The sequence below is a fragment of the Xiphophorus hellerii genome, chromosome 2 (genome assembly GCF_003331165.1).
Source record: "Xiphophorus hellerii strain 12219 chromosome 2, Xiphophorus_hellerii-4.1, whole genome shotgun sequence".
Lineage (NCBI taxonomy): Eukaryota > Metazoa > Chordata > Actinopteri > Cyprinodontiformes > Poeciliidae > Xiphophorus > Xiphophorus hellerii.
This window is the reverse complement of record NC_045673.1, coordinates 29,788,175-29,804,223: the sequence shown is the minus strand read 5'-3', so window position 1 is coordinate 29,804,223 and position 16,049 is coordinate 29,788,175. Positions and strand designations below refer to the sequence as shown.

The window sequence follows — 16,049 nt, the reverse complement described above, 5'->3', positions numbered from 1 at the left end:
GAGTAATCAGTAATCCTGATTAAAGTTACTTTTTCAAAGTAACTATGCCATCACTGGGGACATAGCTCATTATGGAGTAATCATAATGATCAAAATGGGGATACATTAGAAGAAATAATGGATGTTTAGAACTTGCTATGTCTGAATGATGGGAGTGGAATCAGAATTAATTTTAGAGATAGTACAGTGTTAGCAAATGATTTAACATTAGTTTCAAATTCTTTAGCAGGGAAAGGGAATGGAGGTTGAGGCCCTGGTAAACAATAGAATGTACTAAAGTTACTAAGAAACACAATAAAGCTTTCAAATTATTAGAAAGAAATCACAGCTTTCAGAATTTGAATAAATACAAGAATCTACAAAGAAATGATCATCCAACATTAGAGGTGCTTAAACATGGCTGAGAAAAGGAAAAGAAAAAGAAAAAAAATGAAAGAGCTTTGGATGGATAATGAATTCTACAATTAATGAAATCCATTTACACCAATGAGATGTGTCAGGCAGTTCCATTATAAACAATACCACCATGGGTACTTCCTGATGCTAAGGTAGATTTTTTTCAGTATTAGAAAAGAAGAACACATGTAAATATATTATTATGAATAAACATAGAGTACAAGATTACATAAGCATTAGCATTTATTGTACAGCAGTTTCAAATTAAAGTAGGAAAAGGGTTAGTAATGGAGTCTCGGTTCATACAGGAGAAATGCTTGCTTTACTTTTAGCTGTTCAGTGGGTGGAAGAGGTAAGACCATTAAAATCAATCATTTGCTCAGATTCTAGTTCATCAGTGGGCCAGTTTGCAAGATAGTCATTCAGATAGTAGACCAGATATATTAATTGAAATACAAGAAACACTTTATAGAATTAATATGATGGGCTTACAATAAATTTTATATGGGTTGTAGCACATTTTGGGGATAAGGAGAATGAAATGGCAGACGGGCTGGCTAAAGGAAGCACTAATTGCATATTGTTTGACATTAATGTTAGTTTCAGTATAACACACATAAAAAGTATAATAACACAAAAAATGAAAGAGAGGTGGCAAAAGTTAAGGGTACAAGAAATGAAAGAATGGTGATTTTAGGGAAATGTGACTGTGGGGAAGATTAGACAATAGAACATGTTATTTTGCATTGCAGGAATTACTGTTGATTTATTGCAGAAAGATTCAGGAAGCAGAGGATATCAGGCTATACCTGAAGTTTTGAAACCTGTGTAAGTTGTAGAATAGGATCTTTTTTTATGCCGTGTAATTTACACTCCTTACCGGTTGATGGCAGTAATGCTCGAGTAATGTTTTTTTGCCAACCGCCAATAAATCTCAAGAAGAAGAAGAAAGAAGATTGAAGCTAATGGGTAATATTGGGTAAACCTACAGGAACATAATTATGGTCATCCAACTAAGGCTGTGCTGCAGGATTGTTGGGAACATCATACATCTGATTGTAATAGTTTTGGATGGATGAGGACATAAAAGCTCAAAATGTCGGTTTGACTCAGTTCCAGTATAGTTTTACGGTTCCACAGTCACCAATTCCACCATGGTTATTTATCACACCAGAAGTTGATCTGCAATTGGGGGAATTTCTTAAAAAGGGAAAGACTCCAGAATGGATTATAGTGAATAATTATTTTTGGAAGGTTTAAAGATAGTATAATTATATATACAGATGAATCTAAAGATCCAAATAGTGGCAGAACAGGAGCAGCTGTGAATATTCCACACCATAAAGTCATGATTAACAGATCATCTAGAAGTTTTTACAGTTGAATTATCTGCCATTATGTTAGCTTTTAGAATGGTTGCTTGAGGATAATATTAGTGAAGAAAGTAAATATATAATTGCATCAGATAGTAAAGCTGCATTATTAAGTAAAAAATCTGGCAAATCTTGTAGATTAGATTTATTATTAGGTATATATCACTTATTAGTTCAGCTACACAATAAGAAATGTTTTGTTCGATTTGTCTGGATTCCTGCTCATGTAGAAGTAGAAGAAGTACCTGAGACCCAGCAATACATTTTTGTCCTCTGTGGAGGACATAGTTTTTTTTGTTCATAACTCTGAAACCATACATGCCACTGTGTTAAATCCTGTTGGTCCTTAGAGAGGACATCCTGGGCCTTGAAATGTGTTCATATTTGCCACAAGAGAGTCCCGATGTCCTCTCCAAAGGACATACTCTAAAAAATAAATAAAAACATGTTTTGAATTTTTTTCAATTGTAGAGATGTTTTTTCACTCCAAAGAGTCATGTAGTGTAAAAGAAACAGGCCCTGAAATCAGATATTATTAACTTAAGTATTCCTTTAAGCAAAAGTGAGGGTAAATCTATTATTCAAAATAAAATCCTTAAGGTTAGGCAGGAACAATGGGCTAATCATGACAGAGATTTATATAAAATTCAAAAGACTGTGGGGGGTAATAGTTTTATGAATGGAAGGCGGAAAGAAGAGGTAGTCATATCTCGATTAGAATTGGTCATACTGGACTTAGTAGTTCTCTTTTCAGAATAGGGAAACATGAAACAGGGACTTGTAATCAGATGGAAACAGTGGAACATGTCTTATTAGAATGTAATAAGTATTCAGAGGAACGTCAGCATTTAAAGTCGATACTAAATAGAGAGAAAATAGGATTTTCTATGATAAATCTTTAAGGAAATGAATCTAATTCTGTTAGAAATCAATTAATTAGATTTTTTAAAAACACTGGTTTATTTAATCCTATTTAAAGTATGTATGATTATGTGTGTGTATGTATGCATGTGCATATACATCCCTACATGTATATATGTGAGTGTGTATGGATGTGAATTTGCACATTCGTGCATGCCATTGAGGTGTGTATTATTAAATTCCCTCTGAGATCATTGATGACCTCACTCCAGTCTGGTAGGTGGCGGTAAATGCACCTATAAGTTGGTTGCCATCCGCCAATAAAAAAACAAGATTCCTGCCCACATTGGTGTGGTAGGAAATGAGTTGGCTGATAGTTTAGCTAAGAGTGCTGCAAAAAAAGAACATTGTTGATTTAAATATTAAAATAAGTAAAAATGAGATAAAGAATATTATTAAAATGTATATCAAGAAGAAATGGCAAGAACAGTGGAATAGAGAAGGCAATGCTAGATTTTATTATAGTATCCAAAAAAAAGTTGGGGAATTAAGGAAATGTAATAGAATTTAAAAAGAAGAAGATGTTATATCTAGAATAAGGTTTGGACATACAGGATTAAATAGTACTCTTAAAATAATTAATAAGCATAATACAGGTTGTTGTAATTATTGTGGTAAATTAGAAACAGTACAACATATTTTTTTTAGAATGTAATAAATATGATCAGGAACGAGAGGGGTTACTTAGAGATTTAAGTAGGAATAAAAATATATTCGATATTAGGGAATTGTTTCAGAGATCATCTGGGGATGTAGTTTTTAACAGTATTTTTTGTTTTCTAAGAAGAACGGGCATTATGGGGAGATTATAATAGGTGAACGTCTGATCCATACTCCAATCTGGAAGGTGGCGGTAATGCACCTATAAGTTGTTTGCCAACCGCCATTAAAAAAGAAGAAGAAGAAGAAAAAAAAACAAAAGAAGAAGAAGAGTTCTAACGTTGACGACAGTACGTGGAGGGTGAGTAAAATTAAATATTGAAGCGGAAATGTTGTTTCCATCTTTAAACTAATAAATCGGTGAACCACGGCTTTTCCAGACTATATGAAGACAACAGAGATGAGTAGAAAAACTGAATTATTTAACAAACCGGTGTTCTGATTATCTTTGCTTCCTCGTCATATTTTTCTACCTTAGTGCATCTAGACAGCTACGTCTATCTGCCGGTGCTTTTGAAAACCGCTACCGTCAAATACCTTACCAGTTAGTGTCAATGTTAAATACTGATTTCCGATTATTATATTTAGGTGACGGGATTTAAGTGGCGCTTAGCAGTGACAACGTAGCATTTGAAAAATATGTGAATGACCAAATCTTTTCTAAAAGCACCTGAATTCCCGTTTAAAAATACCTGCTTGTGTAAATGCACTAAAATCCTTCCTGAGAATATGTAAAACTAGTACATTTAGATGCACTAAAATATATAAAAAATATTATTATATTAGAATCATACCCTTCATAAAATACACATCTATGGTAGCACATGTTGATCTACCAAGACTCCATCAAAATTTCCTACCTGGTAAATACGTACGTGGGTAGCACATTTTGCTCTAGATTTTTTCATTTGAATATTGTTATAAAGCCAGTGGTAGAGAAAGTACTCAAACAAAGTACTTTAATAAAAGTACAAAAAGACAAACATGCACTCTAGTAAAAGCAAAAGTAGCTGATTAACATTTTTACTTGAGTAAAAGTAAAAAACAAAAAAAAGTACTACCAATTAAAAATACTTAAGGAATTAAAAGTAAAAGTACTTCAAATTCAAATTCAAAAATACTTTATTAATCCCACAGGGAAATTAAATGTTGCTCATCAAGAATCTTCAAAGAGCCGCTGTCAAGATCTCCTGAACACACTGAACCTGAAGAAGCCTCTGACTGAATGTATTACATAATGGCTAATGCTATTTCATTAAGTGTACCTATTATATTTAATTTTAATACATCAGTAATGTGCCATTTTAATGAACAAATAAAGATGAAGCATGTTTTTATTGTTTCCTTTCTGTGACACAGACTAGATTTAGATTTGTGATTCTATGCATCAGAAGTTCAGGGATGACTTGTGTCACTCTAGTAATCCTTAGCTAAAGTCATTTTCAATAAATTAGAATATTTATGAAAAGTTAATGTACTTCAGTAACTCAGCTCAGAAGCTAAAAACATCATATAGATTAATTCCCCACAAACTGTTTTAAAGCTTTTATTTGTTAATGATGGTGATTTGTTGCGTGCAGCAAATTAAAGCGTGACATTTTCCAATTAAGATTACAGAACAATTAAACAAAAACCTTGGGAGGGAGGCTACCCTCTCATTCACCGGGGTAAACCCCAACATACAGGCGCTGAGATGGGGAGCAAAAATGTATGTCCACTCTTGCCCGACGTCTCTCACCATGGGAAACTCCAGAGTGGAGCCCCTCTCAAGGAGACTGGTTCCAGAACCAGAGCCATGCGTCGAGGTGAGGCCGACTATTTCTAGCCGGAACCTCTCAACCTCACACACTAGCTCCGGCTCCTTCCCCACCAGAGAGGTGACATTCCACGTCCCAAGAGCCAGCTTCTGCAACCGAGGATCAGACCGCCAGGGCCCCCTCCCTCGGTCGCCACCCATCTCACAATGCACCCGACCCTTTTGACCCCTCTCATAGGTGGTGGGCCCATGGGAGTTCGGTTTTGAAAATGAGTGCCTTTTCAACCCAGAGTGCCGATAGCAGCTCGTTCTTAAAGGCCGAGGAAGGAGTGCCGTCAGCGAGATCATCCGGGCAGGAGGGAGAGTCACCATGAGGCGGGGATGTAGCATGAGAAGCAGGCCTCTGTTGTTGTGCAGTCGATTTGACTTTTGGAGGCATTTTGGTTGAGAAAAAGGGCGAAATTCGAGCCGGGTTATAGAGTGGAAAAAAAGCACACCAAAAGGGATAGAAAACTATCAAAAATGTGCCTAAAATAACAATTATTTCTAGTTGTTGCGGGAGCTCAGCCAAACACGTCCTACCCGTCATTTAGACTGCGTTAAATCTTAGTCTAAAATCTAAGATTTAACTGAAAATAGAGAAATAGCTCCTACAATGTTGGTAACTTTTTCCCCCTTAATTTATTAAATTGCAGTGAAAAGGAGGCAAACAGTAATCTGTAGCTAAGTTAACTATGCTAAATGGACGCAATCTCCCACAGTCTACCCACCTCTTGGAGAAAAACTGAGTTACAAATTGACACTCGTGTCTTTTTTTTTTTCTCTCTCTGTATTTTTGAAAACCTGTGTCCTTAAGACTATCATTGCTCGTTGTTAGTTATTGTATATTTATTTTTATTACTTTATTTTAAATTAATTGTGTGTTATGCATGGACAAACAAAATGTTCCCCCCTTAGGGGATCAATAAAATGTTATCAGGCCGCCCTGGGTTAAAAGCCTCTACATCTTTCGTAGTGAAATACAGCTTTCTGTTCTCTTTGTGGGAGCGATGTGACGGCAGCAGAATCCTGTCTCTGGTTCTGCGGTTCTTGTTCCAGGTCCAGGATGGGGCGGTCCTCCAAAGACAAGCGGGACATATACTACCGTCTGGCTAAGGAAGAGGGCTGGAGGGCCAGGAGCGCTTTCAAGCTGCTGCAGCTGGACCACCAGTTCAACCTGTTTTCAGGTGAGACCCTCTGGTCACCAGAACCACAACAGGAGAGGATTAATAGCGCATTTTATTTCAATTTGTTGACAATAACTTGATGTACTGTTTATTTGTGGAGTGAAAGGAAAGGAATAGAGGCGGCCAGTGTTTCTACAAAGATCTGGAAAGTCTGGGTGGCATTGAGCCAGTTTTTAGTCCGATACCCCAAAATAAACTCCAGTTTGCCCTTCAGAAGCGACCTTATCAGTAAACACAGTCCATCTGTGTGTATCTTAACCTCAGTCTCAATGCAGCTGGCGTCAGAGGTTCTTCAAAGAATCTCTGAGGCCAGAGGTTCTCTGAAGAACCTCTGGTGGTGTGTGGTGGTGGGATGTTGTTTGCATCATCATGGAGGAAAACAACCTCCCAGCGTTCTGAGTGATCCTTCATCTGGACATGGAGGCAGGATGGACTGGCTGGAGACCTACCAGGACATGGACATCCACCTGAACTGACAGAAGAGCATGGAGTCTCTGGAGGAGCTGCAGAGATCCACAGCTCAGGAAGAAAATCCTTCTATTGAACAACTATTAGTTGTGGACTCTGAACATCTAGTTGTTATGGAAGAAAGCCAGAAGTCTGCTTTCATTTTGCTACAATCTATGTGGGGGATTCAGTAAAACATGTGAAGGCAGCTGGAGGTTCACCTTCCAGCAGGACAGAGACCCAGACATCCAGCCGGAGCTGCAGTGGAATGCGTTAGATCAATGTGTGTATATGTATGTACTGTACATACAGTATACAGGGGTTGGACAATGAAACACCTCTCATTTTAGTGTGGGAGGTTTCATGGCTAAATTGGACCAGCCTGGTGGCCAATCTTCATTAATTGCACATTGAACCAATAAGAGCAGAGTGTGAAGGTCCAATTAGCAGGGTAAGAGCCCAGTTTTGCTCAAAATATTGCAATGCATACAACATTATGGGTGACATACCAGAGTTCAAAAGAGGACAAATTGTTGGTGCACGTCTTGCTGGCGCATCTGTGACCAAGACAGCAAGTCTTTGTGATGTATCAAGAGCCACGGTATCCAGGGTAATGTCAGCATACCACCAAGAAGGACGAACCACATCCAACAGGATTAACTGTGGACGCAAGAGGAAGCTGTCTGAAAGGGATGTTCGGGTGCTAACCCGGATTGTATCCAAAAAACATAAAACCACGGCTGCCCAAATCACGGCAGAATTAAATGTGCACCTCAACTCTCCTGTTTCCACCAAAACTGTCCGTCGGGAGCTCCACAGGGTCAATATACACGGCCGGGCTGCTATAACCAAACATTTGGTCACTCGTGCCAATGCCAAACGTCGGTTTCAATGGTGCAAGGAGCGCAAATCTTGGGCTGTGGACAATGTGAAACATGTATTGTTCTCTGATGAGTCCACCTTTACTGTTTTCCCCACATCCGGGAGAGTTACGGTGTAGAGAAGCCCCAAAGAAGCGTACCACCCAGACTGTTGCCTGCCCAGAGTGAAGCATGGGGGTGGATCAGTGATGGTTTGGGCTGCCATATCATGGCATTCCCTTGACCCCATACTTGTGCTAGATGGGCCGAACCATTCTGGAGGACCATGTGCATCCAATGGTTCAAACATTGTATCCTGAAGGCGGTGCCGTGTATCAGGATGACAATGCACCAATACACACAGCAAGACTGGTGAAAGATTGGTTTGATGAACATGAAAGTGAAGTTGAACATCTCCCATGGCCTGCACAGTCACCAGATCTAAATATTATTGAGCCACTTTGGGGTGTTTTGGAGGAGCGAGTCAGGAAACATTTTCCTCCACCAGCATCACGTCGTGACCTGGCCACTATCCTGCAAGAAGAATGGCTTAAAATCCCTCTGACCACTGTGCAGGACTTGTATATGTCATTCCCAAGACGAATTGACGCTGTATTGGCCGCAAAAGGAGGCCCTACACCTAGGCCTGTCGTGATAAACGATAAATCGATTAATCGTACGATAAATTAAAACTATCGACGCCATTTTAATTATCGGCATTATCGTCTCTTCCGACCTTTTTCTCTTTCAGCTAATGACACTGAATGAAAAAAGGCTAAACTCCGGTGCTCTCCACTGACTCCTCCCTTCCTCATATCCTTAGTATAATGCCCAGCGTGCATGACACGATCTTAGAGCTGTCGGCTGATTGTCGGCCCATTTTCAAAACCTGAGACCACAAATTAGTAGACAGAAATCCTAGGTATAACGGTTCGATCGGGTTCGGTCCTGCCGTGTGGTGTCCAACAATGCGCACAAAATAATGGCTACAAGTCCAGTGAACTAATTTTAAAACCAGGCATTAATCAATGCTTTACTACAATCTACCTGCAATGCATGTGGCTAGTGTCAGCGTAAAGTCCTGACTGAATGAAAATCATTAGAACTTATTTACGTCACTTTAACGAAGAACAGCTGAAAAGTTACCGGGTTTATCAACTGCGGTAGCAATTTCGCTCCAACTCCTCCTCTTGTCATTTCTATATTCTTTGCATGTTGAATAAACATTAATGTTGTTTCCACATATCATCTCCAATGTCCGCTGGACTTCGGGTTGCTCCGTGTCAGCTGTTTGGGATTCCCCGACGTAATTTACCCTCAGAAAGCCAGGAGGAGAATCCACGCTTTCTGATTGGCTACCTGTCACATTCAACAGGCTGCGTTAAAGCGCCCAGTCAGGGAAAACCACTGATTTAGATCGGAGCGGCAACGATGATCTACCGTAACACACCACACAATCTTAGAAAGACCAACGTTCTAAGATTGTTGTAAGGGGAAAAATAGGAGCAAAAAATCATGTAGTGTGAACTATTGCATCAGGTAGTCGGATGTGCCCATCTTCTCTATTTAAATCTAATTATTACTGAAGGGCAACATAATATACAGACTTCATAATCTGCACTCTTTTGGTTGAATGCAGTATTTATTTACACTTTGGCTTTATGTTGTTTAGTTTTTTTTCCAGTACATTCTTTGTTAATGGAGACTGAGAATCCCTTTTATTTTTGTTTTTGGTTGTTTTGTTTATTTTGTTTATCAGTTCCAGTGTTAAATGTTCTTTTGAAAATAAAGTGTATCTATCTTTGGCAAGAAATCACATGCATTATTATGTCATTTCCATTAAATCAGTGTAAAAAGGTCTTCAAACAATATTATCGTTTATCGCAATAATTTTTGAGACAATTAATCGTTCAGCAAAATTTGCTATCGTGACAGGCCTAAACCTACACCATACTAATAAGTTATTGTGGTCTAAAACCAGGTGTTTCAGTTTCATTGTCCAACCCCTGTATATATATATCTATATATATAACGCCACTCATCCATCCAGCCTGATGGACATGGATGTTTAGCAGAAGGATGGGCAGAAAGGTCTGTGTGATGTTCAGTGCTTCTACACAGGTTCCAGAGAACTGCCTGGATTCTCACGAACATTAGCTTGTTATTACAGCAAATCCATTCGAGGTGAGGCCGACTATTTCTAGCCGGAACCTCTCAACCTCACACACTAGCTCCGGCTCCTTCCCCAACAGAAAGGTGACATTCCATGTCCCAAGAGCCAGCTTCTGCAACCGAGGATCGGACCGCCAGGGTCCCCTCCCTCTGCCGCCACCCATCCCACAATGCACCCGACCCATTTGGCCCCTCTCACAGGTGGTGGGCCCATGGGAGGGGGGACCCATGTTTCCTTTTCGGGCTAAGCCCGGCTGGGCTCCATGGGAAAAAGCCCAGCCACCAGACGCTCGCCGTCGTGCCCCCCCTCCAGGCTTGGCTCCATAGTGGGGCCCCGGTGACCCACGTCTGGGCGAGAGAACACGAAGTCCAATGTTTTTACTCATCATTGGGGTCTTCGGGCTGCGCTTTGTCTGGTCCCTCACCTAGGACCTGTCTGCCTTGGGTGACCCTACCAGGGGCATGAAGCCCCAGACAGCACAGCTCCTAGGATCATTGGGACACTCAAACACCTCCACCACGATAAGGTGGCAGCCCAAGGAGAGGATAAATAACTAAATATTATAGAATCTATATAATTACACAGTCCTAGAAAGATGACTGGAGTATGTTTCCTATGAACTAAATGCACAAAGATATTAATACTGTTGTTATATCAACATTGATATCATTTTCACCACATCCACTATGTTGAACATATATCATCATATGTATATGAGCCTGGTTTCTATGGAGACATAGCAGCTCTGCTTCTGTTCTGTGTGTCAGGTGTGAACCGAGCCGTGGATCTGTGTGCAGCACCAGGCAGCTGGAGTCAGGCTCTCAGTCGCAAACTCAGGTCTCCTTCCACTGTTTTCTACATCTTTAGAAAACTGTCCAAGATTTCAAACCTGCAATAAACGCTAGAAGTTCATGCTAATCCTGTCAAGATTCTTCTATTCTTTCCAATGCAGAGACAGAGAGGAGGAGGTGAAGATTGTTGCAGTGGACCTGCAGGCCATGGCTCCTCTTCCAGGAGTCACTCAGATACAGGGAGACATCACTAAGGTGCTCAACAAGCCCACAAAGAATCAATGGATTATTTCTCGGGGTGCACTGATTGCAGTTTTTGCTGATACGGTTTTTGTGATCTGAAATGTCATTTAATATAGCAAGAAAGTTACTGAGGTGAGGGGAGCATGCTGTTACTCATACTCATGTCTTCCTTCCTCCAGGTGTCCACAGCTCAAGAGATAATTCGTCACTTTGAGGGGCAGCCAGCCAACCTGGTGGTGTGTGATGGAGCTCCAGATGGTCAGGTCCTCATTCTCCCGCCTGTCCTCTTTACTGTCGTCTTCTGAATTTCCTTCCTGTTTTGTCTCCATAGTAACTGGACTCCATGATGTGGATGAGTATATCCAGGCTCAGCTCCTATTAGCTGTGAGTACAGAGGTGTTGTCCTTTGTGAGGTTTGGTGGTGTGACACTGACATCTGTGTGTTTTCCAGGCTCTGAACATCACCACTCACGTCCTGACACCTGGAGGAACTTTTGTAGCAAAGGTTGGATCACTCTGTCTTTCTCCAAGACTTCCTAAATTCACACCTGTCTACCGTGAACAAAACAGCTGCTTGTCTAATCAGTTTGAATGTTAAAGTCTAAATTCACAAACACAGAAAACTTGCTAAGCCTTGTGCAGTCAGGTGACCCACTGTGGTTTTGTATGGTTTTGTATTAAAACATGTTAAGTTGACAGGAAATGTAAAATATTAGTGGGTACTTACTATGTCACTAGAAGGTATTGCCGAAAATTCCTAAACCCACAGCTACAGAATCTTACAAACTAATCAAAAATATACAATTAAAACAAATATCAATTATTTGCACTTCTTTTAAATCCAAATTAAGTCAGCATTTAGAGGTTCAAAAAACATGATGTAATGCTGATCACATATGCAACCAACCCATGGCATAAATGAACTAAGCAGCTGCTTAAGGCCCTCCAGGTCTTCAGGGCCCCTAAATGCTGGCATTTTAACACAGACCACAGATATAGAAATTTAATATTTGTTTATTAAGATCATCATTGCTGCTAAATTTAATTTAATGGTTCCAGCATACATAAATTAAAATGTTATACATTGTTTAACAGTTACATGTACAATTTATATATATATTAAGTATATGTATATACATATATACTGTACATATACAGTGTATTGCAAAAGTGACTACACCTCTCACATTTCTGCTGATATTTAAGTATAAATTCTCATGATAAAATGACACTTTGACACAACGAAAAGTAGTTTGTGTGCAGCTTATATAACAGTGTAAATTTGTTCTTCCCTCTAAATAACTCTATATACAGCCATTAATGCCTAATGTCAAAATAGGAAGACTTTGCCTTCCTAGTTTGTGTGCAATTTTACAACCTTGTTGAGAACAAAAATGTCCACCTCCACAAACTGCTATATGATCTTTGTTCTGCTTTTTAGGAAATGTCCAAGTTAAGTCCTGATCACAGTGATCAGATGTTTTATTTTATTTTATTTTTTACTTTTTAAACAAGTAATTTTGGGTAGATGGGGAATATTTCTAATAAGTTTTTGACATGTTGAAGCTTCACTTTTGTGTCGCATTCCATTTTATACTCTTGCTTTTGCGAACGTGAAAGTACCTTTAACTTATGTTTAAAACATTTCCTGCATTATGAGAGGCTGGGGCTGTACTTTTATTAAAAATGGTAATACGACCTGCTTGTTCTGATTTTAACTGGTTCTGAGAAGGGTTTGCAGAATCCAATTTTCTTCCTGTCGAGAGCGGTTATTATTTATTTATTTACATGAGGAGCAGAGGGGATCTTTGTGGAAGAGCATTAAAATGGGCTTCTATTATGAACCAAACAAAAATCTTTTAACAGTCCCATTTTAAACTAGCTTTAGCATCTCCCATGAACAATTTAGCATGGCTAGTGCTACTAATCCAACCAGCAGTGTGTGTGTGTGTTTTCAGTAGAAAATGCACAGCAAACCTTAAAGGCTACCAGAGTTTCCAAACCCAACATGTTCCATGACTGACGGCATGAAAGCTCAAATGATTGTGGCTCCACATTGGCTGACTGGAAATACTTTTTTTTTGCTTGCTTGTTTTGAGGATTTTCTTTTTTTTCCAAGTCACTAATGTTGGTGTCAAATATTTTTTTTTTATTCACATGTTAGAGGTTTCACTTGTGTGATGCAGTTTTGATTGGAATAAATCAAGCTGATAGACTTGATTTAAACAAGTAACATGTAAACAGTGATGTGTCTGTCCCCGTCTTGTTTCAGATCTTTAGAGGTAAAGATGTAACTCTACTCTACTCTCAGCTGAAGATCTTCTTCAGCAGTGTGACTTGTGCCAAGCCTCGCAGCAGTAGAAACTCCAGCATTGGTAAGCCATCACCAGTTGGGACCAATCACAGAGCACCTTCAGCTGGAAACCTCTCCCTCTTTTTTGTTGGGTGACTTTTAAGGCTGCAGGCTGTTGAAATAAATAGATGATCTATTGTGTTTTATTCCTCTTTTCTTCTCTCTTTTCCCCATTGATCCAAAGTGTGTTGTTGTTTGTGCAGAGGCCTTTGTGGTTTGCCAGAATTATTCTCCCCCAGAGGGTTATATCCCCAACATGTCCAACCCTCTGCTGGACCAGTCATATGGTAACTATAAAGCCTTTGACACCCTTGTGCTACAGGGGGTCATTTGCTTGAACACATCTTTGTGCATGAGAGTGAATATGAGAAATAAAATTGGTCACTTTGTCTAAAACTGACTGAATTATCTATTGCATCTGGTTGAAGCTCCTGGCATGACATCAGTGATCAGTGCAGGTTCTAGTACCTTGCAGATCGACTCTTACTCAGAAGTTCAAGAATACCATATAACTTGTATTTGTGTGTCTTTAGTCTGGTTTCTTCTCTCTGTCCTTCAGATGTGGACTTCAACCAGCTAGAAGGACCAAACCGTGTCATTGTTCCCTTCTTAGCATGTGGAGACCTTAGCGCCTTTGATTCGGACAGAACCTATCCCCTACAGGTGAGGAGTGGCTTGATGAGATCTGGTGCATTCATCTTTCGCTACAACCACACTAATCTTCCAGACAGGAGAAAAATGTACTGAAGTTCTCGGTTATCCTTTCATTTGTATTTAATGCAGATTGTTTTCACAGTAATAATGTGAATCTGAAAGATTATGGATGTTCTGGTCACAGAATCGTTAAAGGACAGGCATTTGCTAATGGTCTGTTGCAGTCCAACACTTTTCCTGTGAACATCCTTGTAAACTAGGAGAGCACAATAATTATCGGCCTAATAACAGGAAGTTATGACGTCTCCTTGTCAGTCCGATATCATATTAGCACCGATAACATATTCAGTGGTGTGGTGTTTTATTTTTTTATTTTTTCAATCAAGGGCTCCCTCTCCTGAATGAGACCTGTGTAGAGTCCAAGTGGCATTGATCTAATTGGAGAAAACTGTAAATAAATCATTTTAAAATTACCTCATGTCAGAAAACGACTGAGTTGTAATTTTAATAATAGTTAAAAATATAATATATTAATTACCCCAGCGTGTTACGCGCAAATACCAAAAATATAAACGGAACAACTCTGAACTGGTAATTTCCAACACCATGTGAATGAAGCACAGCTCATGAGTAAACGGAGAACATGGCGGTTGTAGTTTGGAGTTTCTCTAAACTTTTAGAGGAAGAAATTCCTGCTCTAGTTGTACAGACTTGTCCAATAGAGCTGGTCCTGATCAGCATAATAATCTAAAGAATGTCTTTTTTCTTTTTGATTCTTTTCTTTGTGCAGCTTGATGCTAGTAAAGAGTACGAGTACATTCCCCCCACACAGCCACCTATCCGGCCTCCATATGAGCAGGCTTGCCACTTTCGCAAACACAACTTGCTGTCCAGAGAGGATGCTCCTCCCGTCAGTTCCACCCAGAGCCCAGAAGAACAGGAACCATAAGCCAAGACCTCATGACCTTTAAGTAGTGCTAGTGGGAAAAGGCCCTGGACATCCTGCAGATCATAATCTGTTAAGTCTTCCTGGTTCCCCAAGCAGTAGGATGTGTTTTTAATGAGTTGACATCTGAAAAATAAAGGCTATTTATAATAATGATACTGCTTTTTACTGAAGAACTTTTTCAGAGGAAAGTGTGGGAGATCTGAATGCTGCAAGTCAATAACTCAAAGCAATTTGCTGGATTTCCAGAGATGGAGAAGGTTTTTTTTTTTTTTTTTTTAAACAGATTTAAATAATGAACTGAACTTGACTGCATTGTTTTGATCACTAGGATCAACCAGAATGTATGTATGATTGGATTGAATTGACTTTTTTGTAGAGTGCCTTGAGATTACATGAATTGGTGCTATGTAAACTGAATTGCATTGAGTAGATGTTGCACCAAAATCCATTGTTGAGTTTAATTATGCTTAGTAGTTCCAATAATAATCCAGACGTCTTATTTGTGAGATGAATAATCAAGCAGTAGACAAGAGTTCTTTGTCTGCCGTGTCTGTTAGTTCCCTGATTCAGTTTTTTTCAAGTGCACTTTCAGTTTAAGTAGCAGAGTTAGGACAGTGTTAACCACAGAAGTGCTTGAGTAGTACTATTAGGATCACAGGAACAGTGTTTACATTTCAGAGATGTAATGGGCACAAAATCACAGTACAGAAGGAGATTAAGAGGAAAGAAGAGTAAGAGAGAAGATTAATTATGCCTTTAATTGGTAAACATTTTTAGTTTTCTACTAGTTACAGAATGTTGTGGGTGGTAGTGATGGCAGTTACTTTATAAAAGTAACCTTAACCAGATTACTGATTACTCCTTGAAAAGTAACTTAGTTATTTTACTGATTACTTGATTTGGAAAGTAACTAAGTTAGATTACAAGTTACTTTATTAGTTGCTTTCAGCAGCTGCTGACAACAACCTTCTGTCACCTCAATATAAAAATTATATTGAGCTTTGCCAATACTGACTTAATTGCAAGTTATTTTATAAAGGTAACATTAACAATGTATCTCCACTTGTAAGGTTGAACTGAAGGGGAGACTTGTTTGGTTACAACAGTCCAAGAAACCTAGTAACTTGTGCTTGTTTTGCATGTGATGTCAGTAATTACACTGGTGGGTGGGGGGCCCATCTAAAATTATTCTATCCAAGGCCCTGGCAAAAGTACCAGGTGGCCTGAACTCATCTTGCCATGATTTT

The 16,049-nt window shown here is 39.3% G+C and overlaps 1 protein-coding gene across 1 annotated transcript; it reads left to right on the top strand.

Moving 5' to 3' along the window:
• The first annotated feature begins 3,467 nt into the window (after nt 1-3,467).
• On the top strand, nt 3,468-14,955 carry ftsj1 (FtsJ RNA 2'-O-methyltransferase 1). Its single transcript, XM_032546149.1, has 11 exons — nt 3,468-3,651; nt 6,205-6,332; nt 10,580-10,649; nt 10,765-10,858; nt 11,026-11,104; nt 11,178-11,230; nt 11,298-11,351; nt 13,119-13,221; nt 13,403-13,486; nt 13,759-13,862; nt 14,644-14,955. The coding sequence occupies exons 2-11, from the start codon at nt 6,212-6,214 to the stop codon at nt 14,800-14,802; spliced, it is 921 nt and encodes a 306-aa protein (XP_032402040.1). The 5' UTR covers nt 3,468-3,651; nt 6,205-6,211; the 3' UTR covers nt 14,803-14,955.
• Nucleotides 14,956-16,049: the final 1,094 nt, after the last annotated feature.

Excerpts from the sequence above, each read along its gene's own strand:
- ftsj1 (XM_032546149.1), top strand. The coding sequence starts at position 6,212 with ATGGGGCGGTCCTCCAAAGACAAGCGGGACATATACTACCGTCTGGCT. Across the intron at positions 10,859-11,025 it reads TACAGGGAGACATCACTAAG|GTGTCCACAGCTCAAGAGAT; the intron begins GTGCTCAACAAG and ends TCCTTCCTCCAG. Across the intron at positions 11,105-11,177 it reads GTGTGATGGAGCTCCAGATG|TAACTGGACTCCATGATGTG; the intron begins GTCAGGTCCTCA and ends TTGTCTCCATAG.